The 27138-nt window shown below is 30.5% G+C and overlaps 10 protein-coding genes across 10 annotated transcripts; 4 read left to right on the top strand and 6 right to left on the bottom strand. All coding sequences in view use genetic code 12, as the record gives it.

The window, feature by feature from the left end:
* Positions 1–1078: 1078 nt before the first annotated feature.
* Positions 1079–2158, bottom strand: RFC3 (replication factor C subunit 3; the record flags this gene model as incomplete). Its single annotated transcript, XM_064907546.1, has 2 exons — positions 1079–2036; positions 2127–2158. 2 exons carry the CDS (start codon positions 2156–2158, stop codon positions 1079–1081), a joined length of 990 nt encoding a protein of 329 aa, XP_064759586.1.
* On the bottom strand, positions 2101–4127 carry MID1 (Mid1p). The gene has a single exon (XM_064904338.1). It carries the CDS (start codon positions 3939–3941, stop codon positions 2352–2354), a length of 1590 nt encoding a protein of 529 aa, XP_064759585.1. The 5' UTR covers positions 3942–4127; the 3' UTR covers positions 2101–2351.
* On the bottom strand, positions 4112–6211 carry DFJ63DRAFT_320970 (uncharacterized protein). Its single transcript, XM_064907276.1, has one exon. The coding sequence runs from the start codon at positions 5960–5962 to the stop codon at positions 4169–4171; it is 1794 nt and encodes a 597-aa protein (XP_064759584.1). The 5' UTR covers positions 5963–6211; the 3' UTR covers positions 4112–4168.
* Positions 6212–8020: 1809 nt separating this feature from the next.
* DFJ63DRAFT_315499 (uncharacterized protein) lies at positions 8021–9046 on the top strand (the record flags this gene model as incomplete). The annotated part of the gene is made up of 1 exon (XM_064906557.1): positions 8021–9046. One exon carries the CDS (start codon positions 8021–8023, stop codon positions 9044–9046), a length of 1026 nt encoding a protein of 341 aa, XP_064759583.1.
* Positions 9047–9206: 160 nt separating this feature from the next.
* Positions 9207–10901, top strand: DFJ63DRAFT_315498 (uncharacterized protein; the record flags this gene model as incomplete). Its single annotated transcript, XM_064906556.1, has 1 exon — positions 9207–10901. The coding sequence occupies one exon, from the start codon at positions 9207–9209 to the stop codon at positions 10899–10901; it is 1695 nt and encodes a 564-aa protein (XP_064759582.1).
* A 2156-nt stretch (positions 10902–13057) lies between these two features.
* Positions 13058–17041, top strand: CST20 (mitogen-activated protein kinase kinase kinase kinase; the record flags this gene model as incomplete). Its single annotated transcript, XM_064907545.1, has 3 exons — positions 13058–14495; positions 14541–15101; positions 15258–17041. 3 exons carry the CDS (start codon positions 13058–13060, stop codon positions 17039–17041), a joined length of 3783 nt encoding a protein of 1260 aa, XP_064759581.1.
* A 186-nt stretch (positions 17042–17227) lies between these two features.
* On the bottom strand, positions 17228–18478 carry DFJ63DRAFT_337579 (uncharacterized protein; the record flags this gene model as incomplete). Its single annotated transcript, XM_064908576.1, has 1 exon — positions 17228–18478. The coding sequence occupies one exon, from the start codon at positions 18476–18478 to the stop codon at positions 17228–17230; it is 1251 nt and encodes a 416-aa protein (XP_064759580.1).
* A 2212-nt stretch (positions 18479–20690) lies between these two features.
* DFJ63DRAFT_290716 (uncharacterized protein) lies at positions 20691–22403 on the top strand (the record flags this gene model as incomplete). Its single annotated transcript, XM_064905334.1, has 1 exon — positions 20691–22403. The coding sequence occupies one exon, from the start codon at positions 20691–20693 to the stop codon at positions 22401–22403; it is 1713 nt and encodes a 570-aa protein (XP_064759579.1).
* A 239-nt stretch (positions 22404–22642) lies between these two features.
* DFJ63DRAFT_242155 (uncharacterized protein) lies at positions 22643–25692 on the bottom strand. Its single transcript, XM_064904339.1, has one exon. It carries the CDS (start codon positions 25296–25298, stop codon positions 22779–22781), a length of 2520 nt encoding a protein of 839 aa, XP_064759578.1. The 5' UTR covers positions 25299–25692; the 3' UTR covers positions 22643–22778.
* A 394-nt stretch (positions 25693–26086) lies between these two features.
* Positions 26087–26986, bottom strand: DFJ63DRAFT_337576 (uncharacterized protein; the record flags this gene model as incomplete). Its single annotated transcript, XM_064908575.1, has 1 exon — positions 26087–26986. One exon carries the CDS (start codon positions 26984–26986, stop codon positions 26087–26089), a length of 900 nt encoding a protein of 299 aa, XP_064759577.1.
* Positions 26987–27138: the final 152 nt, after the last annotated feature.

The following is a 27138-nucleotide window of genomic DNA, read 5'->3' as shown; positions in this document are numbered from 1 at the left end:
CTTATACTACTTTTACTATACAATTTGCGCTTTTTCATATATTAACTAATTCCATTTCATATTTGATTATGGTGAATTGAAATAATATATATGACTTTCGCTTCATGTACGTTATGATTTACTGAATTCCTTCTCTGCATCGTCGTACAAGCTTGGTATATTACCAATACGTCAGGGGTTTGACTTCGTTAAACGTAGATCAATTTCATTTCATTTTTGTTTTGTTTTAATCTTTGTTCTACGTAGTCTTGGTTTCTGGTTTGCCTGCCTTTTGTTTCATTTCATTTGACCTGTAACATGTACTGGTTGTATGAGTTGGAGCTGGTTGCAGCCCATTTGTTATCTTGCAGAAACCATTAATTTAGCAACAATTTTGAATGAAATTAACTAAATTTAAGATTTTAAATTATTACATAATATTAACAAACAACATAACGGTTAAACATTAGAATACAGTTATCAACTCCGATATCTTGAAACTCGGCCATAACACAACTACAATCTATCTTAACCGAACTTTGACATTTCTCCATATTAATCTCTAATCTTAACCCTAACAATAAATTATTCTAACGTTTATTTTTGGTGACACAAAAAAAGTTCGAGCGACTTCATCAAAAACTGAACTGAAATGAAAAAAAATTTTCAGATTCATAATTTAACAATTAAAACTTTCATTATCAACCTAAACTACCATAGACGTATGTTACGAATGTACGTAATAGAATGAGTATGTATTCCATCATGTGACGTGAACATAATTTTACACTTGAGTGACAGTTATTTCAAAAACATCGTATTAAGATGATTATAATGAGCCCTGGAGGCTCTAAATTTAATATAAACCCAGCTCTTCGATAATTTTTGTTTCATGAGAAGAATCGTTAAGATAGATGATTAATAAGTGTGTTTTTGGATACATTGTTTGTGTGAATGTTGATAACCCAATAATTTCAAGGTATACTAACATTTTACAGTAGTCTAGTTTAATCTAAGTTATTCTTATTACGTATTTATTATAATATACAAGTTTATGTGAAAATATATTCTTTTTTTGATAATGTAAACGAATTCTCTATTACTTTGCTTCACATTCTAAAGCATCTTTAATTACTCCAATAACGGCACTACTTTGAATTTTTTCATTGCCACCTTTTGAAATACCATATTCAATATCACTTAAACCTTTATATATTTCAATTCTAGTAGTAGCTTTCAATTGATATCGATTTAATATTTCAATGAATCCACTAATTAAATCTATCAATGCTAACCCTTTAACTTGTTTATATTTATTAATCGTTTGATATGCGGTAGTCCAATCATCTTTTAAAATTGAATCCAAGACAGTTTCAATATCTTGTGGATGAGGTGCTCCTACACATTCATAGATCATATCTTCATTAATCTCTTCATCATCAGATGTAGCAGCTTTACAAGCTTGTAATACATTTAATGCTCTTCTCATATCTCCTTTACTCAACTTTAATAATGCTGATTCAGCTACTGGTGAAATTTTTAAATTCTCTTTGATGATCACATTTGACATTCTTTCTCGAATAGCCTTTTCACTAATTGGGTTAAACCTAAATCTGGTACATCTTGATAAAAGAGCTGGATTCAATTTATGTGAATAGTTAGCTAAGATACAAAATCTTGTATTCTTAGTATATTTTTCAATAATTCTTCTTAACGAATTTTGAGCTACAGCAGTCATAGCATCAGCTTCATCCAATATAATTAATTTAAACCCTCTACTGAATATTTGTTGAGTAGAAGCAAAATTCTTAATTTGATTACGAACCACGTCAATCCCTCTATCATCAGAGGCATTTAATTCTAATACCATATTTCGATAATTACTTCCATAAATTTCTTTGGCCAATGCTATTATAGTAGACGTTTTACCTGTCCCTGGTGGACCATAGAATAATAAATGAGGTAATCTACCTTCATGGACGAATTTCTTAACGGTATCAACAATATCTTGCTGACCAAACACTTCATCCAATGAATCAGGTCTATACTTTTCAACCCTATTTATGAGTTAGTACTTCATGTCAAATAACTATCCAAACAATCCATTGATCAGGATATCATTTGGAAAATACAATTGTTATACATACCATGGTAAGTTATCCTTCCTCTTATCAGTCATTGCAATTGATGGAAACCTTTCAGTTGCTACTTAATTCTTGATCCTTTGATCTGATCTAGACTCTTTGGTGATAAATTTAAAATTTGTAGACGCGTTACATAAAAACTGAAACAGACAGAATTATAGAACCATCCATACCGCAGTATATAAACAAATATTAGTATATATATATTAAATGGTATACACTACTTACCTAGATTAACCACACCATTAATATCATATTTATAACCATTAGGAATGTCAAGTTGACCAGCTTCAACGATGAACTATTTTCTATTTCTACTACATCACCCATATAATTACAAGTTGGATATTCAGAATTTGGAACTGTCCAATAATACGATAATGCAATAGAAGCATTAGTAATGGGACACTGAAATCCAAAATCAACAGGACAATTCCTTACCATACTTTGACAAACATCGATACAGGGTAATACTTCGAAATAAGGTTCTTGGGGTTGAATCACATTATTAAGGAGATCATTACGTGATTGGCCTATATCACGATATTTATATCCCGTAATATTTCGACTTGAACATCGAGGGATGGTTACTGAACATAACCAATCTTTATAACTTGATGAACAATTCGCACAGGATGTTATAGGTGAGAATATGGCATTTTCAATCGTATCACAAGGGATTTGTTGTAATGCATAAGTGAAGTTTTGAAATAAATCTTCCGTATAATTATCATAAGTTGCCATTAATAATTCTCTTGAACTATTACTACTTGATTGAGGTACAGCGTATGCGACTTTATCACAAAAACTCAAACCAAAGATGATTTCACAAGCTTGAGTTGATAAAGTTTCGAATTGAAATTGTTCATAAATAATCCCTCCTGAATTACTACCACCAGTACTATTAACTTGACCGAAATCATAAGTTAAATAGCCGACATATTGGGTACCTTTCGTCAATCCACTGATATAAAACTGTTGTTGTAAAGTACCATCACTATAATGGGATATAAAATCACTTTGAATCGTTATATTGGTTAAATATGGACCATTTCTAATCGAACACCAACTTCTTGTCATATTTTGAAAATAATCCAACATAGAATATTCATAAATGTATAAGCTATATGCATCATTAGGATCTGCATTGGAAACATTAAATCCAGATGCATAAGTTAAATTATTAGTTACAATCAAAGTAGAATCATCATCACTATCAACAACTGTTACAAATGTATCAACATCATATTGATAAACTGAATTTTGTTGAGATGCTGCAATTTCATAATTCCAAGTTAATGTTTGATTATTATTCTCAGGAGCTGTAACTCCAATATAAACAGTTAAATCATTAGTTTGAATATCTTCTGCTGTAATATCAACGAAATAATAAAAATAACCTCCTATAAAATCAGTTATGCCTGTAGTTGAATCAATTTCTTGACTTAATAGACTTGAATTTAATGATACTGTAACAGTCAAACTATCAAAGGAATCTTGAGGTCCAACACAAATATTTCCTGATATATACACAAAATAAGCTCCAATAGATGGGATAGGTGGGATACTAGTATCAAGTGTGAAAGTATAGAATTGAACTTGATTTGGTTGAATGACATTGGCAACCGAATGCATTTCAGTTAAGGCCACAGTTGGACCATTCACGGTGGTTTTCTCATGATTTTGAAAGTCATTAATGAATAAATCTTTCTTATCAAAGAATATCACATCATGATCTTTATTCTGTTTATATGGTTTGAATGCATGGACTAGATTGAACCAGTAAATGAGACTTAGTAGTATACCCACTAACTTCATTCTATCTATATATTCCTCTTCTTAATTGTACGTTGCTGATGGATTGATTTATGTTTCTAAATTTAACCATCTTTTGATATTTCACCATGATTTTTTCTGACTCTCCCTGATCCATTTTGAGCAACACCACAAATTGCAAAATAAGACTACATTTACAACTACAAATTACAATCAATGATGATGAATATATAATATATTTTTCTAGCAAATCATGCATACGATATACACTAAGTAAACATTTTCCAAAATTTCTTCTTTTTCTTCTTAATAGTTCCATTGCCTTCATACTGCGACAACGAAGTCAAAGATGAATCATTTGATGCAATAGCATCATTATTAGTCTTATTCATGAATGATTTCAAATCAGGATGTGATTTCAATGGTTGTAATTCTGGTCTATTGTCCGTACCGATATCATGAGATAATGATTTTTGTAACATTTTCCTTGTGGGTGAAGATATTTTCTTTGAGAATGGTTTTGAACCAGTTACTAGATCAAATGTTAATGATGAATTTAATGGTGGGGGTGAAGGTGAATGTGTTGGTGATATATTTGGTGAAACATCATTTATATTTATAATTGGAACATGTACATTTGTCTCAGTTTCTTCTTTATCTTGTCTTTCTTTTTCCTTTTTAGCATTGGCAGCATTTAATTGTAAAGTCCTTTTCATTTCTTTATAACTTAAACTTGTCAGTTTTGGTTCTAAAGGAGCTAACATTGATTTTGTCTTATATGGAACCACATCAAAAAGATTCGATCCTGTAATGGCTCTGGCTAATTTTGATCCATTTCCTTGATAATCAGGAGCTAATGATCTAATTTCATTACATAAATCCATTGATTTATCCGAAATTAATTTAATATCATTGATAAACTCATGATAATCGAATGCTGTAGGAGGAGGAGTTGATGTGGCTGATGAAGGAGATTTACGATTTTTGGAAGTAGTCGAAATACCAGTAGCTAAATCTTTCTTATAATCATAATAAAGTTTAGAGATTTCTTCAAATGATGAATATGATTCATCTGATGCATCACTATTTTCAGAGGTGATGGATTTATCATCACCATCAAACTCTTCAATCGAATCTTCAATTGAACTTTCATCATCAGCATTTTCTTCTTCATCTGCGTTATCTTTATTACTTATGTCACCTTCAGTTTGTTCATCATCATCATCATCATCATCGTCATCAAGACTTAATTTCTCATCTAATGAAACATCAGTAGTCATAGAACTACTTGTAGCATCATTATTACTTGATGAATTTGATTCACTTGCTATAATATTTGCCAGTTTAACTCTTTCTAAACTTGATTTAAATTTATTTTCTAAATTATATTCAAATTTATTCATATTAACGGCTGGAACCACAATGACAGGAAGGGGGAAATTTTTAACTAATCTGTCAGTTAATTTTGATGAATTCCAACTTCTTAATGGAGCACTTATTCTTAAATTTGGTTTTGTACCTGTGCATACTAAATTTGGTTCATATAATTTATACATTTCCTTTAAAACTAATTTTGTAGGTCCCACTAAGAATTCAATTGTGATTTTAATGATTTTATTAGGATTTAATATAGTTTCAATATAATCCATTAAGTTTTGACATATGACAGGAACCATTTCAGGTTTATTACGATGAAGAAATCTCAGTTTTGGAGTGGTAGGAGGTAAAAATCCATGAGGTGAATAAAAACTATTTTTACGTTTTTTATGATGTAAGATTGATGAAGAATTTATAGAACAACAAATAATGATTGAATCCCCATTTTCTAAAAAGTTATTTAAAATCCAATCTAATGCTACCCATGTATGTTTTCTACCACTTAAATAAATTAATATTGATCTATGGGGCAATACTGGTTTTAATTTTTGTTTAGTGGATGATGAAATTAAAGCATTTTTATATAATTTTTCAAAATGTTTATGCTTCTTACTTAATGTACAACCTCTATGAGTTAATATTGGTGATGTAGGATATTCAGGACGTTTAGGTAAATTTTGTAACATAGAAGTGTCAATTAAATTTTCAAATTCAGGAGGTAAATTTCCAGGGATAAGTAAATTTGGTGAGCCTGTTCCAGTTCCACCTGTTGAGAATGAATAACCTGAAGTGAAATAATCATTATTAGAATAACCTCTAACTGGTGAAGCCAAAGGAGATCTTCCACCTCCACCTCCACCTCCACCTCCACCACCAGGACTTAAATTACGATCTCTACCTCTTTCACGGTCAGACAGACCACCTGATATGGAGCCTTCTTTAATTCGAAGTAAATCCCAACCAAAGGCATCATCCCATTGAACTTCATTATCATCATCACATTCAAGATTGATGGTATCGAATGAAACTTGTTTTTTATAATTTTTATCAGTAGCATTTTCATCAGGTATAATGAATTTTATATAACGATAATTATCCGATTGTTTTTGTTTGAAGTAATCCAATAAATCATTATATTCAGTGGGCATTGAATGATCTTCATTCTGACGTTTTTGATGGTCATCATCTACTAGTGATGAAGTTTTATAATGAGTTAACGGAGCTGGATGAGTGATCAAATCAGAATCACTTCTAACAGCAAAAGGTTCTGATTGTCGATGATGTAAAAGAGTTGCTTTGGCAAGATTATTATCCAATGATTTTCTATGAAGCTTTGACATTTATCGTATGTGTCATAAAGTAAAAAAGAAAATTGAATAGATAAGGCTGAAATTGAAGTGATATGATATGATATGAAAACGATGGGGAAATAAATAAATAGATTAGTAGTTTGGTGATAGTAGGTTCAAAAATATAGGATATACAACCAGTTGTATATTAATTATATTAGAAACAGATGAATGGTTTGTAAATCTTTTTAAGAAGAAGAAGAAGACAGACAAGCAAAACAGATGAAGATGCTTAGGAAGAGATGGTTTTGATTTTGAGTTTGAGTTCTGATTTAATTTAAAGGACAAGAAATTTACAGTTTGTGTGTGATTCACCTCTATATTTCTTTTTTCGGCTTCTATCCACAAAAACGGTAATTAAAAGAGAGACAGAGAGACAGGGCGAATCAGTAATTAGTTAATTAAATATTAATAGTAGTACGATATTTTACACGGTAAATTAACTATATATATTGAGTTATAGTTGAATGTAATTAATTATCGACTAAACGGATAACTGGCAATCTATCTAATTTCTGCTTTTGTATAAATACCTCTTACTCTCTAGTTAATTTTTACTACTTAATTATCGGCAATATATCGAGATCTACTAGTTGAGTTATTATTACAATGAAGTGATTCAATAAAAGAACTCATTATCTCATTATTAATTAATGATATCATTCATAATGGGTTTATTAGTTATACTAATGGTATACGTATTCATTTTAATTTGCATGTAATTACATATTACCATTAAGCATGAATCCATGCCGCAGTACAATTTCTGGTTTACCATATAGTATTAATTTTACTTGATTAGTATAATCGATATGTTTAAACTAGTTACACTGTTAAATGGAAGGATATGATCTATAAATAGAAAATCATAAATAAATTAGTCATTAATTTAAATCATTGCTGCAAAAATTACTCAAAACCTTATGCGAAGAGGGCAGAGACTGAGATGAATGATCTCTTCTTTTATAGAAGATTCTAGACCCTTTCATGTACAGCCTTTTATTGTTTTATTATGGGTTGCTTTATATATTTCAGTATACATAATTGCTCTGACTGTGCCTATGTCATGTCATTATATATGTATTCAGCCTTCTATATTCTATAATAATAATACTTCTAATAATAATCATACTATAAATAAAGTAATGGGAATTGATTGTGCCCCGCCAAAAAAGAAAAAGAAAAGAAAAAGGAGACGGAAATCTTTTTCATCAAATCGATCATTAATTAAAATCAGAAAATCGAATCATCATCATCCATCATCATTTTTAAACTTTATACGATATGAACACTACACACTATAGTAAAATTATATTGTAAATTACTATTCTTTATTGTAATTATAATTATTTATTTATCTTCTTCTTCTTCTCTATACCATTACAGAACTTTCATATGAGCGTAACTACTACTAATGCCAGTATCACTGGTACTGGTACTAGCACCACGAGTGGCTCCACCACAACTAATATGATTAAATCAAGATCAAATTCAATCGATATTAATAAATTATTAATCTCATCCTATCTTTATAAAAAATCATTAAAATCAAATCAATGGAAACGATATTGGGTTGTATTAAGAAAACTACAATTAAATTATTATAATGATTCATCAGAACATAAACCAAAAAGAGTTTATAATATAAAATTTATTAAATTTATATCAATCTTAAAGTATCAGAATGATGAAACTAGTTCTGAGTTATATCAATTTTTAATTTATACAAATGATAAAATCTTACATTTTAAAGCTAAGGATAAATCGGAATATAATGATTGGATTAAGAATTTAAAGATATTATTTGATCATGATCAATCTTATAATTTTCCTATTGAATATATATCTGAAGATAATTTAAATAATCATAATCATAATCATAATAATCATAATCATGCTGGAGGTGATACTCCTGATGATTCTTCAAATGAAGATCTCCCCTTTCAATCCCATCATAGTTCAGAATTAACCGCCAATGATAAATTACAACAATTATCAAACCAAAAACATCATACAAATGATGATGATAATAATGATGAATATCTTGTACAAACTGGAGATTTAAAATTATCTAATCAATATCATCATCATCATCATAGATTAAACTTATTAAAATGGAAGAAAGTAAAAATCATCCTTACCAATAAATTCGCTTACATTTATAAATTAAATCATTTAAATTTACTCTTAAAATTAAATCTTAATGATATCCTTGAAGTTCTTGAACTTGAACCAAAAACTACTCATCATCATCATCATCAATCATCATCTGATCTTGAAAGAATATTTAAATTATTAATTATAACTTCAAATAATCATTACTTATTCAGAATCAAATATGAAAATGATTTATTAAATTGGTTAAGTTGTTTTAAAACTTTGGTAAATGCACGTAGATCATCATCCTCAACTTCTGTCTAATTATAGAAATTAGAGTGAGTGAGTGGTGGTAGGGGCTATATTATTAAATATAGAGGGAGATCAAAAAAATCGAAATACATATATATATTTAAATAGGTGTACACAAGATCAATGGTTAATAATTATACATATCCATTTTATAGACTTTTAATATAATTCAATGGAAGAATCTCAATCTTCAACTCCACCTCCCCCTTATCGAGAAGTAGCAGGTCATAATGAACAAACAATTCCAACTCCAAATCATAGTCCCGTAACTCATACGGCCACTCCATCACCAGCCTCATCTTCATCATTATCACAATCACAATCACAAAGTCGACAAAGTCAGTTTTCATCTCATTATCGTCCTCCACCTTTAGGTGCTACTCCTAATCGTAATACTCCTCATACTCCAGCCCCAATCCCAACCCCTCCTACTACTAATACCACTCCTAATATAAATGTGGAAGAAACAGTTACCATGTTATCAGGAATGTTTCCTCATAGTAAACCAATCGATTTAAGACTTCAATTAAATGAATATAATAATGATATTGAACGATTGATTGAATATTTATTAGTGGAAAGTGAAACTCAAAATTTATCCCTTCACGAAAGTCGATCTCCAACCCCTCCAAAACAACCTCCAAGACCAAATACTAATAGTTCAAGTACTACACTTGGATCATCCAGTAATTCTACTTCTAATGGTGGTCCCGGATCATTTTATTATTCGAATAATTCTATCACTTTGATTGAAATGTTTCCTAGTCTTGATGTTAATGTCATTGAACGAGTCTTAATAGAATGTAAGGATAATTTAGATTCATCAATTGCAAAATTATTAGAAATTCCCCATGATGATGATGACGATGGAAATATTGTTTATGATGATGATGATGATGGAGAAGAAGATAATGGTCCGAATGATTGGAGTCATTTTAATCTGGATTTAACTAAATTGGAAGATTTATTAAATATTCCCAAATTTGATGTAACGAGATATTTACATAAAAACAATGGGAATTTCATCAAAGCCTTAATAGATATCATTAAACATTATAAACGACCTCCAACACCAAAAATTGAAATAGATAAAGGTTGGTCTGAAGTTTCTCGAGTTCAAGGTGGTAGAGTTCAACGGAATGGAAGTACATTAAAAAGAAAACCTCCTCCACCGTTACCCCAAGAATCGTCTGCTAAGATTGAAGTTATGGATAAAGATACTTTGAAGGATTGGGCTGATGATATTCATGATAATCTTGATGTTAGAGGGCTCACTAGAGACTTTATAAAGAAAACTTTATTATTAGTTGATGGAGATATTGGGAAAACTTTACAAATTCTTGAATTAATATCGAAACAAAAGGAAGACAAAAAGGCGGAAAAGAAGAATAGAAAACAACGACTGATAAATTCTACTCATGATATCCAATTTAAATATGAACTTGCTACACCTATTTCACCCTCGATTCGAAATAATAATAATAGTAGTGAAAATCAACCTGTTAGAAGACCATTAGATCCAAAATTAAGAGGATTAGTTACCCCTACTTTTGATTCATATAATAATCAATTTGAAATTGATTTACATCGATTAAATGTCTTCCAAGCCAAACAAATTGTTGAATTTGAATTAAATAATTGGTTAGATCATGAATTAGAAGAATCTATAAATGAAGGAAAGAATTTAAATCAAAGAAATCAAAGAAAAAATGCATCTACATTTAATGTGATTACTGGTAGAGGGATTCATTCAAGTGATTTTGGTAAAAGTGTATTAAAATTTTCGGTGGAACGATTTTTGATTAATAATAATTTCATTTATAATGAACATTTAGGTGGATTTGTGGTTAAGGGTCAAAGGAAATAGTAAGTAGTAATAGAATTAATACTAGAAAATGGTTTGTAATATTTGTATTAAACTTTTTTAATGTATAATGTGATAATAAAGTTGAAACAGAGTGCAACTATAGATATGAGGCAAATTTCGCACCCATTATATTTATTTATGAGTTTCCTCAGGCGGTTAATATTATTTATTTGAAGGTATATCTTATAATTGACGTTTTTTTTAAGCCACTTATAAAGTATTTCCTCTTTCACAAAATGTAACGAAGAATATTTAACTACGACCCTTATTGATTTAAGTTGTAACATAAGAGCATCGATAATCATAATCATAATCACAATCGCTTTATAATTCTAATTAAGGCGATGATTCACGTAAGTTACAGCTAGAGAAGTATATGTTCACATGGATTTTTAAACGAAGGTAGAAGTAAGTTATCAACCATACAGACCACATACCTTTACCTTTTCCGAGTTGGGAAGTTTCAGCGATATAAACAATGAATATTATTTCATAAATTGATGAATAAATAAAGTTATTATTGCAATAATATTTTAAAGTTTGAGAGACGCGTTCTGTTTGTTTGTTTGTTATTTTTATTCTTAATTTTTATTGGCTTTTTGCATATATGGATTAGCCATTTTGGGGGATTCAATATGAATCACGGGCAAGGGTACAAATAGTTATAGCAAGTTTAACCATACAATGATGGCATCAACGTTATATTCGATTGTTGCATAACCATTTGAGAGATTAGAAAAAGGTAAAGATTGAATTGTCATATGATCGAGACCAAAATCAGACAGACAGACAGACAAGATAACGACGAGGACATTTAAGTTGTCAAAAATATTTTATTTCATTCTTATTGTAAATAAAAAGTGTTATTGTTAAGGTAATTGATTGTTTATTACTATTTTAACCATATTGAGCTATTAAATATAGTATAAATTGAATAAAAAGTTTGTTATCTTTCAAAACTTTATAGTATAAAATTATATTATATTATATTATATTATCTCGTGTCCGGGTTACCCCTTTTTCAAAATCCAAAAAAATGGAGAAAGCCGGTCTCAAAAATCTGTTGAGAAAAAGGGAGACAGATCAGACAGACAGATCAGACAAAATAATTTTGATCCAATCTACACGCCCATTTATTTATTTATTTATTTATACATATAAAATAATTATTTAAACTGTCTGCACAAAACGTATATGTGTTGAATTGAAATGAATTGTAGTACTTAACAGTTAAAGTAAACAAGACTTCTACACACACGGCCCTCCCTTCATCCCTCCCTCGTTTATACTTTTTGTAAACTTTTGTAGCGACCGCTTAATTGTAAGTCCACTGTGTGTTAATTAGCTCCTGCAGTAACCAATTAAAACAGTTACTCAGAGTATGAGGATGAACAAAGCTAATATATATATACATAGACCTAACATAGTTAGTTAATGTAAATTACCCTACTCTAAATATATCAGACAGACAAAAAAATCTAAAAGGGTTAAGTAGAACCGACAATAATGAAAAATCCCCTAATTAAGTAATAAGGGTGTACACACCACAGACAAATTTTTAGTGGTACTGTAGTTAGTACCTGTTCTTTTTTTTTGTCTGTCTGTTTGTCTACACTTTATTTAGTGTGTGTGGTTTTTGTCCTTTTTGTCCTTTTTGTCCTTTTTTTCCCTTTTAAATAAATAATTTTTTTTTTTTTTTTAATTTGGAATTTTGAACAAAAAAGACAAAAAAAGAATTGTCATAACAATCAATCAATTCAATTATAAAATATATTTTTAAACATAAACATCATATTGGTATCTACAATTGTAACCATCACCATCAACCATCATCAATCATCAATCATCATCCCCCCCTAGCCATTGTTGCTGCTCCTTGAACTCTAGCTTCAAGTAGATAAATCAGAGATAATCAGTCATTCATTCATTCCTTTAATTCCCAGTACCTCAGATCAAATCTAATCAGTGTCAGTTCATAAAAGAAAAAGCACATCACGTTGATTTACAGCACCATCATTTCATTTGTTTACAATCCCTTTACTTAATCAATCAATCTAAAGATTCTCCATAAATCAAACTTGTATTGTCACAAACCATATATGACAAGTTAATTTCCCCTGATTTCACCCACCACATACACGTATTATATATATATAATGAGTTCACAAGATACCCACCTTAATAAGAGCCATTCCATAGACGATTTAAAGACTCCTAAGGGTAATAGTAGTATTAAAAGTTATAATAATATCTTAGATGAAGATACTTTAACTTTGGGTTCTCCCATTCATAATTTAATGGCAAAATTTCCTGATCAACATTCTTCAAATATAATTCAAAATGATGAAATTCAAGATATAGACAATGATAAAAATATTGAAGAAGATGAAGATCATTTTCAACAAGCTAAAGAAAATCTAGAAACTCCTTTAGTTGATGAACCACTAGAACATGCTAGTCATTCAATAATACCTTCCAACCTTGAAAATGTTATTCATCAACAAGTTGCCCCACCATCAAAGTCAATTGAACCAGTAGAACCACAACAACAACAAGAAGAAGAAGAAGAAGAACCAATTTCTCAACCATCTTTACCTCGAATGCCAGGTTCTTTCAATGTTACTGGATTACAAAGTAATGATGAAGAAGTTAAAGATCAATATAACGAATTAAAACAAACTTTAAATGATCCACCATCTTTAACTATTGAAAAAGATTTAGAATCAGAATCAGCATCTGCTAGTAATGATAACTTAACTGATATTACTCCTACCGATCCTATACACTCTCCTTTAGTCACCAATTCACCAAAATTCCATCTGAATCATGAAACTCCAGAAACTAGTAATGATGATATTTTACCTAATTCAAGTATTGATAATGCTCAATTATCTCATAAAGATTCTAAAAAGACATTATCATTAAAGGATATTACCAACAATAGTACTTTAGAACAAGTTGATAATGTAAATGAACATGATGAAAATTATAATGAAAATGATAATGAATCAGCATTAACTGCCCCATCACATAATGAACAATTACATACACCAATTATCCCTGCTGCTGCATCGGCTAATGATAAAGTCTTAACTACACCTGAATTAACTAATTTCAGATCAATTTTAGATCCTGGAAAACCATTCTCGACTAATACTACCGCTCCAATCCCAAATTCTCATATTGAACAATTATTAAATAATGATAGTAATTTTAGTAAAAGTAGTGAATTTGAAATTATTTCAACTGATGATAAATCTTCTACAACTTCATCAAATTTAAGTCCAAATAATTTAAAATATGATTCATTACAAAAAATTCCTACTATTGATGATGAAAATATCGATGATGCTTTAAATGGAGCCGGTTTAGGAATAGGTGGTCAATCAGGAAGACAAACTTCTCAACTGACTGTTATAAGAAGTCCACCCCCTCCACCCCCTCCACCACCATTTCAATCTCAATATCAACCAATTCAACATTCTAATCCTCCTGCTCAAGTTGCTCATCATAAAACAGCTGCTATAACTCCTGTTTTACAACAACCAATGAATTTTTCTAATGTTCAAACCCCAAAATCAGCTACTACTTCAAGTTTAACCGTAGGCAATAATAATGGTTCACCATTGAATATTGGAGCGTATACTAATATAAATCCATCACCAATTAATGGATCTCGAAATTCATCAAATCTGACAACCGCTTCATCTAATACTATTACAACACCTTCTTCATCAGGTAAGAAATCAAGAGTACGGGGAGTATTTTCATCGATGTTTAGTAGTAAAAATCGAAATTCAAATACCAGTAATGATTCATCATATAATTCCAACTCCAATTCTAATTCTAATTCTGAAATAAATATGAAAATTAGTACTCCATTTAATGCCAAACATGTGGCTCATGTGGGAGTTGATGATAATGGTAGTTATACTGGGTTGCCTATTGAATGGGAAAAGTTATTATCAGCCAGTGGGATTTCTAAAAAGGAACAACAACAACATCCTCAAGCTGTGATGGATATCGTGGCATTTTATCAAGATTCAAATGAAAATCCAGATGATAATGCATTTAAGAAATTTCAATTTGATAATAGTAATAATAGTAGTTCATCAAGTTATAAGACTTTAAATAATAATGGTAGTAATACTAATGCTGCATCAGTGGTTCCTAATGGTAGTACTACTCCAACTACTCCAAGTGCTTCTTTCCCAAGCTCTCAAAGTCCTCATAGTAAATCTCCAGGTGGTAGTGCTGGTTCGAATCTTCAACAATCAACAACTGCAGCTTCACTCACTCACCCTCCGCCTCCTCCTTTACCACCTGCCCCTGCACCACCGGTTCCAACTCAACAAGTACCTTCTACTCCATCTCAACAACAACAACCTCCAAAGACACCTAATTCTAGTGCTGGTACTAGTGGTGGTTTTGGAACACAATTTATTCCTTCAAGACCTGCACCAAAACCACCTTCGAAACAACCAACACCATCTCAATATGCTACATCTCAACCAATACCTCCTTCGCCTGAGTCACAAGATCAAGATGATATTTCACCGCGTAAAAAAAGTAGTTCATTCATACCGAAATCACTTTCTTCAAAGTCTCTTAAAGCCATTAGAAATAATTCCAGAAAGAATCCTGAAAAATTCAGTAACATTCCTCCTCCACCTCCTCCACCTGTTCCTCAACAATCAGTCCCAACTGCTTCAGGATCTAATATTCCAAAATCTAAATCTCATAGTTATTCATTAACCGCTGCTAAACAACAGCAACAACAGCAACAACAACAACAAGCTAAAAATATTCCAACTACCGCTCCTATTCAACCAACATCTCAATTCAGTAGAGAAGATCAACACTATCAACAACAACAACAGCAACAATTGCAATATCAAAAACAACGTAAAGAAGATTTCAAGTCTCATAGACCTCCACCTCCACCACCTCCACCTTCGCAATCAGCTGGTCCATCTTCAGCAAGTGGTGGACTTACTAGTCCTCAGCAAGCTTTAGCTGACATTACTGCTCCTGTTTCTCGTGAAAAGTATGAAGAAAGACAACTTGAAAAACAAAAAATATCACAACAACAACAACAACAATCTTCATCATCTTTATCTCAACAATTAGGTCCAGGACCCGAGATTCAAAGAAAGAAATCAAATCAACAACCAGTTAGAGATGCCAAGCAAGCTGCTATTTTAGCTCAAAAGAAACGTGAAGAGAAGAAACGTAAGAATCAACAAATTATTTCCAAATTACAATCGATTTGCAGTGAAGGTGATCCAAATAATCTTTATACTGATTTAACTAAAATTGGTCAAGGTGCCAGTGGTGGGGTTTATATTGCTCATGAATTACAAAATAGAGCTAATACTGTTGCAATCAAACAAATGAATTTAGAACAACAACCTAAGAAAGAATTAATTATCAATGAGATTTTAGTTATGAAAGGTAGTAAACATCCTAATATTGTTAATTTTATTGATTCTTATTTATTAAAGGGAGATTTATGGGTTATTATGGAATATATGGAAGGTGGTTCATTAACTGAGATTGTTACACATAGTGTTATGACTGAAGGACAAATTGGAGCTGTATGTCGTGAGACATTAAAAGGATTAAAATTTTTACATTCTAAGGGAGTTATTCATCGTGATATTAAATCAGATAATATTTTATTAAATATTGATGGTAATATTAAAATGACTGATTTTGGTTTCTGTGCTCAAATTAATGAATTAAATTTAAAGAGAACTACTATGGTTGGTACGCCATATTGGATGGCTCCAGAAGTGGTGTCAAGAAAAGAATATGGTCCAAAAGTTGATATTTGGTCGTTAGGTATTATGATTATTGAAATGATTGAAGGTGAACCACCATATTTGAATGAAACACCATTAAGAGCATTATATTTGATTGCTACTAATGGTACACCAAAATTAAAGGAACCAGAAGCTTTAAGTTATGATATTAGAAAATTCTTATCCTGGTGTTTACAAGTTGATTTTAATAAAAGAGCTACTGCTGATGAATTATTACATGATAAATTCATTTTGGAAAGTGATGATGTATCTTCATTAAGTCCATTGGTTAAAATTGCTAGAATGAAAAAGGCTAATGAGAATTTAGAGGATTAGGTTTTTTATTAAGACTGTTTGTTATGATAATTTGCAATTACACTCTGTTTTTTTTTACCACTAATTGATTACTGAACAAGAAGCTAGTCTTTTTTTACAGTGATCATTATTCTTTTCTCTAATTGTCTTATTATAAATAATTTATACTTTTACTACATATACAAATATATAAACAATTTAACTTTCTCAAGTTAAAGTTTCATTTAAAAACTTCACAATTCTAGTAATTCCGAAAAATTCATCTTGATCAAGAGCATCAATGGTTAATTTTGGATTTTTAGTTAATTTTCTTAATAAATGACTTTCAAAAAATAATGTAGAATCATGAACTCCCCAAGGTTCAATATAAAATCTGATACCAGCAGATTTTTCATCACTTTTTCTAATATAAGTTAATTTATTTAAGTTTTTACCTTCAGAATCACCATATTTATATTTTCCATATAATGGTACACCTAAAGCATATTTTGCCCAAGTTAAAACATCATCTCTAAACACTTCATCTTCACCCACTAACACCAATATATCAGAAGTTGGGGACGATAAAGTTGGAATAGAAGTCCAATCGTCATGTTTATAAGGGGTATTACCAGGTGAGATTAATAAACTATGAACATTTGAAGGTCCAACGATAGCTTTTGCTCTGTCAACATCATGGAAAGCTCTATATTGAATCATATCAATAGGATCATTATCATACATTGAATTACCAGGAGCATATTGATGTTCTTCAATAGCGACTTTAACCCAAGGACTAATTAAAACCACTTTATTGGGATAAACGATAGGAGTCTTTTCATTTACTAATTTTAAATATTGTAAATAAGTTACGGCTAAATTTCCTCCTGCTGAATCACCAATAAACAGAATATTGGTATAACCTTCTTCAAATGCTAAACGTTTATAAGTTTGATGTAATTCATTTAATTGATTAGGCATAGTATAACCTCGACAAGCTAATTTATAATCTAAAAGTAAGATTGATACTTTTGATCTAAGGGATGGATCTAATAATTTTTGAACTGCTAATAATGATTCAATTTGAGAAGGCATGGTTTCAAAATAATAACCTCCACCATGTAAATAAACAATAATAGGATCATTCTTTTTGATATCTGGTTGTTTAACAATCCAAAATGAGTTTTCATCATATCTTTTACCATAATCATTCAATTTTTCTTTATTAAGATAATTTCTATGAAGGATTTTAATAATAGTTTTTAATAAAACTTCATTACTATAAATACAAATATAGGCACAGTCCCTAACTGGAACCATTAAACCAGTTCGGCATAATAATAAACGAAGGGAATGACCTAAATGGTGTTTATACTTTCTTCCAAATCCTCCTACAAATGGATAACTAAGTAAAAGGAGTAATAACTTAACTGGAATTGATAAAATGACATAGAGCCCAGTAAGGGTAAGAACACTCATGATAACTATTACACTAGCTAAAAATAATAGCGATATGGTATTATAAAATGAACCCATTTCATTATTTCTCTGAACGTACCTGTCTTAACTCTATATATATATATTGTGTATAAATCAATGTTTATTTCCATTTTTGTATATTAAATTTAGTGGCAGTTCCTGTGATAATTTCAAATCTTAGCCGTTATTAAGCTTAGCTTCATTGTGAAAAGTTTTGGTGGGGTAAATGTTTTTTTTATATAGGGCGCAGTCCCGCAATTTAGTGGTGGGTCTCTATTAAAATTAGCCTGTGAATTAGAGGCAAAGCCGCCAAACGCTTGTTAACAACAACATAAAGTAACAATAAGCACGCACAGTTTGTTACGGATAGGAATAGTAGAATAGAATCCTCTTCTATTTGACAAACTACCCGATCCACAGACCATTTGTGATTTGAATTTATCGTGGGGGGTTAATGTTGACACATTATCTTAATTTATAACGGAGTGGTAGGGTGCAAATAACTGATAAGATGTATTACGAGCCGATAATTGACTTGTTTCTGTCTTTACTTCCAGTATTCAATTCAATATCGGTTAGTTTGAAAATAGGTCAATCTAAATCTAACGATACTAATTATGCAAGGTGGACTAAAAATTTAAAATAATAAGTAGGCAGTGACTAGCTATCATTAATGTCAATTATATAATTGAAATTTCCTTGTCTTTAAGGATCAATCAATTATATTAACAGTTTTAATCATATGAGGTTTAATCCTTTTAACTCCAATGTGGTCAAAGCTCTGTTTTAGACAATTCTAAGCGCAAATTTATTTTATAAAGGATGATAATTTCTTTTTCACTTCTAATTATTATTATTTTTACTACTGAGTTATATTATAATCGTAAATGGGTAACACGTATCATTTTAGTATGACTAGATAAAGTAAAATAATTACTGTATGTTACGACAAACTACGAACGAAAAGAAATGAAAAGGCGCATTCAGATTTCTGCGTAATTTTCCTGTGGTCCCCCCTACGTTAATCAACCCCTTGAAAGCAATTATTTTATAATTAAACAAGTCATTCAAATGAAAAGAATTTTCTATTCCTTCGTTGCTATCTATCCCTATTGAATAGAACTATTAATCATTCTTGATTGCTTTTTACATCATTTGAGTTAGTATATATACTTAATTTACGAATTAGGCATAAATATGATTGCGCTTTTTCCAATGTAAGATTCTCTTTATGGTTTTGATCTACTTACAATTTATTATTAGCAACATGAAGTATCATTAATGTTTCATTAAACGCTTTTAAGTAGCCAAGTTAGCTACCCAAGTGAACCTATGCTAAGAGTCGTTAAATGACGTTTTGCCCTGAATTTATTTTCTTATCTTTTTACATTTGGCTTGGTTGTTCATTTCTTTTTGTGTTTCTAATAATAGGATTAATGCAACCTATTACAACATTCAAAAGTGACATGATCATTAAACTTACTTATCGTATCCGATCATATGTAAGACCAACGTCATAAAACGTTAGTCCCGTTGGGTTAGTTAATGGGATCATCTTAACCCTTTGTGATACGTACCCAAATAGCAAGTTTTAATTAATTAATTAATTACGATGAGATCACGTGAATGCATATTATTTTTTACAGTTTTCTTATGTCTTTAAGTTTCATTTTTTACAGGTTACTGATCTGTGATCTCAGTGCTCTTAATCTTTGACGAAAGCTTTAAACTTTTTTACATGTTTAAAATGATAACACGTCCACCTCACTTAAACTATTGGTTGTTGGTTAAAATCTTACGATCATTTACCTTTATCCTTTATTCTGACTATTAAATTGGTATATGTGAAAAAGAAATAAAGATCAATTTAACAATACCAAGAGGAGAGTTTCGTGGCAGGGTATGAACAAAGAATTTAGCAATTTAACCGTGTTCTATATAGAATGGAATGAAACCTGCATAGTAACTAACCTGTAAAATGATGTCATCTCATACTTAAAAGTAAAACTGCACAAAACTCAGCTCAGCCCAATTAGGAAGTGTTTATATACAGTCCGATACGTATAGAGTATAAATAGGATGATAATTGCTTTCTTCCAATCAACAACCACGATAACTTTTTAATTTTCAATTTCAATATTACTTCAATCAAGATATCATTTCCATAATTGATACTTAAACTAACTAATTTAATAACTTATACACGTTCATTATGACTTTTGAAGATACTGCTCAAGAATCTTCTGCTATTGCTGCTTCTCCTCAATTTCAATCATATCTTAATAATGATGGTATTGATGATTTACAACCTACCACAAGAAAACATCGTGTTTCTTCATTATCCTTGTCTGATTTGAATCAATGGCAAAATGGTTTAACCAAATTAACTTCTTCAACTTCATTATCGAAAAATTCATCATCTGATTTAAAAAAAGTTGATTCATTAGCTAAATTATCTAGAAACTCATCTATAATAAGAAGAAAGAAGAAAACCGTGATTGACCATGTAAGAGTAGCCTCTTATGCTTTCTGTTTCGATATTGATGGGGTTATATTAAGAGGTCCAAACACTATACCCGAAGCTGTGGAAGCTATGAAATTATTAAATGGTGAAAATAAATATAATATTAAAGTTCCTTCTATATTTGTTACCAATGGTGGTGGTAAACCAGAATCTGCCAGAGCTACTGATTTAAGTCAAAGGTTACAATGTACTATCACTCCAGCTCAAATCATTCAAGGTCATACTCCTATGAAAGATTTAGTTGGTGTTTATCAAAATGTTTTAGTGGTTGGTGGTATAGGTAATGTTTGTCGTAATGTAGCTGAATCTTATGGTTTTAAACATGTTTATACTCCTATTGATGTTTTAAAATGGAATCCTGCTGTATCTCCATATCATGATTTAAGTGAAGAAGATAAAAAAGCTGCCAAAGAAGTTGATTTTTCAAAAGTTTCAATTGATGCAATTTTAGTATTTGCTGATTCAAGAAATTGGGCCGCTGATCAACAAATTATCTTGGAATTATTATTAAGTAAACATGGAGTAATGGGTACAGAATCAAAAACTTATGATGAAGGTCCTCAAATTTATTTTGCTCATTCTGATTTTATTTGGGCTACAAATTATAAATTATCAAGATATGGTATGGGTGCTTTACAAGTTTCTATTGCTGCTTTATATCGTGAACATACTGGTCATGAATTAAAAGTTAATAGATTTGGTAAACCTCAAAAAGGTACTTTTAAATTTGCAAATAAAGTTTTAACTCATTGGAGACAAGGTGTTTTAGATGAACATTTAAAGAAATTATCCATTGATGATCCAAATGCTTTAACTGATGCTGATATTCTTATAAATGAACATGGTGAAGAAATCATTAATCAAAATAGATTGGAGACTTATGATGATGAAAATGATTCATCTGATGGTGAAATTAAGGAACCATTGGCTCTTGTAAAGAAGTCAGAAAAGATTACTTTAGAATTACCTCCAGCTTCTACCGTTTATTTTGTGGGTGATACTCCTGAGTCAGATATTAGATTTGCCAATTCTCATGATGCATCATGGCATTCAATTTTAGTAAAGACTGGGGTTTATAAAGATGGTACTGTTCCAAAATATACTCCAAAACATCTTTGTGAAAATGTTTTAGATGCTGTCAATTATGCCATTGAAAGAGAACATCAAAAAGAATTATTAGAATGGAATGAAACCGCAGGTAATGATTCAGCCAATGATTCTTCAAGTAATCTTAGTCATAAGATTAACTTTGCTGATTTAGTGATGACTCCATCTGATAGTAAGAGAGATGAACCAGTAAAGGTTAAGAAACCAGTGAACATTGAACATGAATCAATTGAAGTTCCAGTGGTTTTAACTCAAGAAATTGAAAAGATTAAAGATATCGGTATCCTGAAATAGGTATGAAAAAATATTTAAAATACAAAATAGGTTTATATATCATCGGAATTTTATAAAACTTACTTAAAAGATATATTAATTACAACTCCAAAAAACATGAAAAAAGATTAAAAACTTACAAAAACATGTATTTGATTTCAGTTCTCTTCTATTTGGTTATATATATATATTATTGTTTATTTCTCTTATTATTTATTGCAAAGAAATTCATATACAACTTTTTTTTATTTAACAATTTAAAGTCACTTACTTGTAGAATTCATACACACAACGATTAAAATAAAATAATTGTTTACATTTACATTTACATTTTCATATCTAAACTAAACTAAAACTATAATCAAACAAGATCTTTTTTATATTTTATTATCCCCTTTAATTACCGAGCCAGAAGAAAGCCTTTTCAACAGAGAAGGTTCCGACAGTAGTAGCGTTATCACTACTATTACCAACGTAAACTTGGTATTCACCAGATTGAACTGACCATTCTTCTTGATATTCATCGAAGAATGAAACAGATTCTTTCAAACTTAAACTTGAAGTAACAGTTTCTTTAGCACCTGCCTTAAGCAATACTTTTTCAAAACCTTTCAATACTTTAACAGGTCTAATGACATCAGAATCCTTCTTACCAATATAGATTTGAACAACTTCTGAACCAGCTAATTTACCAATGTTTTTGACTTGGACATTGACTTCTAATTTATCTTTGACTTCATCAACTTTAATATTTAAGTTAGAAATTTCAAATTCAGAATATGAAAGACCAAATCCGAATGGGAAAGCAACTTTTCTATCTAATTTTTCGTAGAATCTGTAACCAACAAAGATATCTTCAGTATACCAAACTCTACCTCTTTCAGTCTTGAAATGTAAATAAGCTGGATTATCAATGTTTAAATATGGGAAAGTTAAGGATAATTTACCACTTGGATTAGCATCACCGTATAAGATATCAGCAATGGCATTACCACCTTCATTACCACCATACCAAGCATGGACTAAAGCTTTGGCTTTGGATAACCATGGGAATGCAACTGGAGTACCAGATTGATTGACAATAACAGTGTTTGGATTGGCTTCTAAAACAGCTTCGATTAATTCATTTTGAACACCGACTAAATCCATATGAGTTCTATCAAAACCTTCTGATTCCCATTCTTGATTTAAACCAATGTTCAACACGACTTTATCAACTGATTTAGCAATGGCTACAGCATTTTTAATTTCTTCTTCTGGAGCAATCACTTTTTGTAAACCTAAGTTAACACCACCACCACCAGTGATAACACTTGCTTCACCTTGAGCAATCGTAAAAGTTGGACGAGAACCAAATTCAATTTTGATCTTATAAGTTTTACCTTCTACAAGATCGATCTTACCTTTAACTTCATCAGAACCAGAATTAAAGAAGGAATTACCTCTTCTTTGAACAGTTTTATTGTCAACCACTAATTTTTCTTCAACAAAAACTTGAGCAGTACCAATTACTGAAGCACTGAATTCATATTCACCTGATTCTTCTGGAGTGAAATCACCTTCAAAATCAATATAATATAAATCATCTTTAACTTCATCATTATAATAATCAATAAGGAAGACAGTTGAAATATCTAAATTATATTCATCAAATAAAGTTCTCTTAGCTTTATCACTTGGTTCTTTATAAAATTTCAAATTATAACCAGCTTTTCCGGTTACTGGATTGATTAAATTACTAGCTAAACCAGGTAATAATCTATGACCATTGGCCCCCACTGAATATGGTGGTTTTTTACCATCTAATTTTTCAGTAATTGAATCAAAAGGAGTAGTAGTATAATAAGCTCTTAAAGAAGCTGAACCACCACCACAATAAGCAGGGTATTTAGCGTTTGGACCAATGACAGCCACGGTTTCAGATTTCTTTAAAGGTAAGACATTATCTTCATTTTTAAGTAAAACAATTGAATCTTGAGCTAATTTTCTTAAAAGAGCACTTGTTTCTGGAGTATTATTAGTAGTATCTTCAGCTCCATTTTCTGGAACTCCTGATTTCAAAGCGTATTTAACTAAATTTAAAACACTTTTAACTCTAGCGTCAACATCTTTAATGTGTAATTCTTTAGTTGAAATCATGTGTTTTAATTCTTGAATTCTTCTAAAATTGGTTGGACCTGGCATTTCAAGATCTAAACCATTTTCAATGGAAGTGTTGTTGGTATAAGTTCCGTACCAGTCAGACATTATAGTACCATCCCATTCCCATTCATCTCTTAAAATGGTTTGTAATAATCTTTTTGATTGAGATGCATGTTCACCATTAACTTTATTATAAGAAGTCATAAGAGCTTTTGGATTTGAATCTTTCAAAGCTAATCTAAAAGGTTCTAAATAGATTTCTCTTAAAGCTCTTTCTGATAAGACCGAATTAGAAGAATTTCTATCATCTTCTAAATCATTACAAACAAAATGTTTGATAGTAGCAGCAATTCCTTCATCTTGAATACCTTTAATAATAGCAGTAGCAGCTAACCCAGTAAGATAAGGATCTTCACTAAAGGATTCGAAACCTCTACCACCTAAAGGACCTCTTTGAATATTAATGGTTGGACCTAAGATAACATGAGCTCCCTTGTGTTTAGCTTCTTCACCCATTAATCTACCAGCTTTACGTAATAATTCTTTATCAAAAGTAGCAGCTAAACCAGTACCACAAGGGAAACAACCAGATGGAACACTATTAAAGAATTTAGTACCTCTAATACCATTAGGACCATCACTGAATCTAAGACTTGGAACCCCCAATCTTTTAACAGGGAAAGTATGCCAGAAATCAATACCAGCTAATAAACCGATTTTTTCATCAACGGTTAATTGAGATAACACATATTCAACATCGAAATCAGCAGTCATTGTGTGAGATTTTGTTTTTTAATTGTTTTTGAATCAATTGAATGTAGAAGTTGTAATTCAGAAGAACAAAATCTATACAGAGCAATCCAAAGGATGAAGATGGAGATGTTGAAAGGGTATTTATAGTTTATAATTGAAATATTTTAGTTTTCTTACCCCACCAATTTTTTTCTGGTTCGACGGAGGGACTATTTCCCAATTAGGAACATGTTCCTTTAATTCACCCCCAAACTTCAAAATTTTGATTTCTAATAAATAATATACCACCACGACCAAGATCAGACAAGAAAAGAAGGGGAAACTCAACCCAAGGCCATAAACCACCTTCCTTGTTGGTTAACTTAGTATGTGTTAACTTTAAATTATTACTTGAATGTCATTTAACGGTGGATCTTGGAGGTATAATTATCGGGAATTTATTTTTAGGGAACAGGTGTTGTTTAAAAGGTATGGAAAAAGCGGAGAGGTATAACCTTTTGGGTATCATTCATTGTAACCATTTTGTTAACCATTTAAAGTTTCACTTTCATATTATTACTTTCAAAATTCCGTGTAATTATAGGAGTTATTATATTTAGTGTGGTAACAAATGCGCTTATACACAATTTATGATTTGACGTGACATATGCGAAACTGGATAAATAACTGTTCCTATATGTCATTGATAATGCCGATTCCGAATAATCATAACCACTTACACCATTTTACAATGTTACTGCAAAAGTAATTCTTATTTACATTTAAACTATTATACATTACTTTACTATACTATACTATGTTATACTATCTTATAAATAACGACGATTATATTTCATATCAATCATTATAATCCAATACCATGGGGGTAATAATATTAATCTTAATATATCAGGCATAATTTTATACTTATTAATATTAATTCTATATTGATTTAAAGTCTTAACTCTTTCATCAGATTTCAATTTATTCAGATTTGCATAAAGTTTAGGTAATAAGAAATATCTCATAAACCACCATAAATGTCCTACTCCATAAGCAATTAAATGTTTCCAAGCAAACATGGATTGAAATACTGTCATATCAAATCGGAGTAATTTCTCTAAATCTTGTAAAAATCTCTTTTCTAATACTGATCTTAATAGCACATAAATAAAAGGTAAATAAGCAATTCTTAAATTTAAAAATCCAAAAAGATTAACAACCATATTTGGATCGGTTCGACTCCAAATATATAATATTGAATCATCTAATATCATTCCAGGATAAATGATTTTTAAATTAAATTTATAAAATCCATAGGTTACAATAGCCAAGATTGTAAAACTTATTTGAACCATAAAATAAAGAAAATCAAGAGTTTGATACATTTCCTTTAATAATATGATTTTCGATCTTTGATTAGGACTTAACCCATTCATCATAAATGGAGGAAATAATGATGAATCTGAATTATATGATTGTTCAACATATCGAATCGATCGTAATGATAAAAACATATTTATAACCAATTGAATTGAAAAATCTCCAAAGTAACAAAACCCAGTTAATAATCTCCATGGTTGAGTACCAAATGCTTTCTCTGGTAAAAATACTAATAACATCTTTTTATCAGGTACAAAACTTGAATAGATACTTAATCCCACGATTAGTAGTGACCAGTATCGAGTTACAGGAGGTATACTCGCTATCCAAGCCCCTACTCGTTCCATTGTGTATCTTCTTCTACTGCTACTGCTACTTCTTCTGTCTTCAGTGTCTTAATTGAATTGGCTCTGATATGATATCTGAGTTCATTGATTTGAAATATATCATCATAACTAATTCTTCCTTTTATGCTATGCGGTGGTCTTTTAATAACAAA

The sequence above is a fragment of the Scheffersomyces coipomensis genome (assembly GCF_036884675.1).
Source record: "Scheffersomyces coipomensis strain NRRL Y-17651 chromosome Unknown DFJ63scaffold_8, whole genome shotgun sequence".
Lineage (NCBI taxonomy): Eukaryota > Fungi > Ascomycota > Pichiomycetes > Serinales > Debaryomycetaceae > Scheffersomyces > Scheffersomyces coipomensis.
Note: the sequence above shows the minus strand (reverse complement) of the source record. Positions and strands in the feature narration are given on the sequence as shown.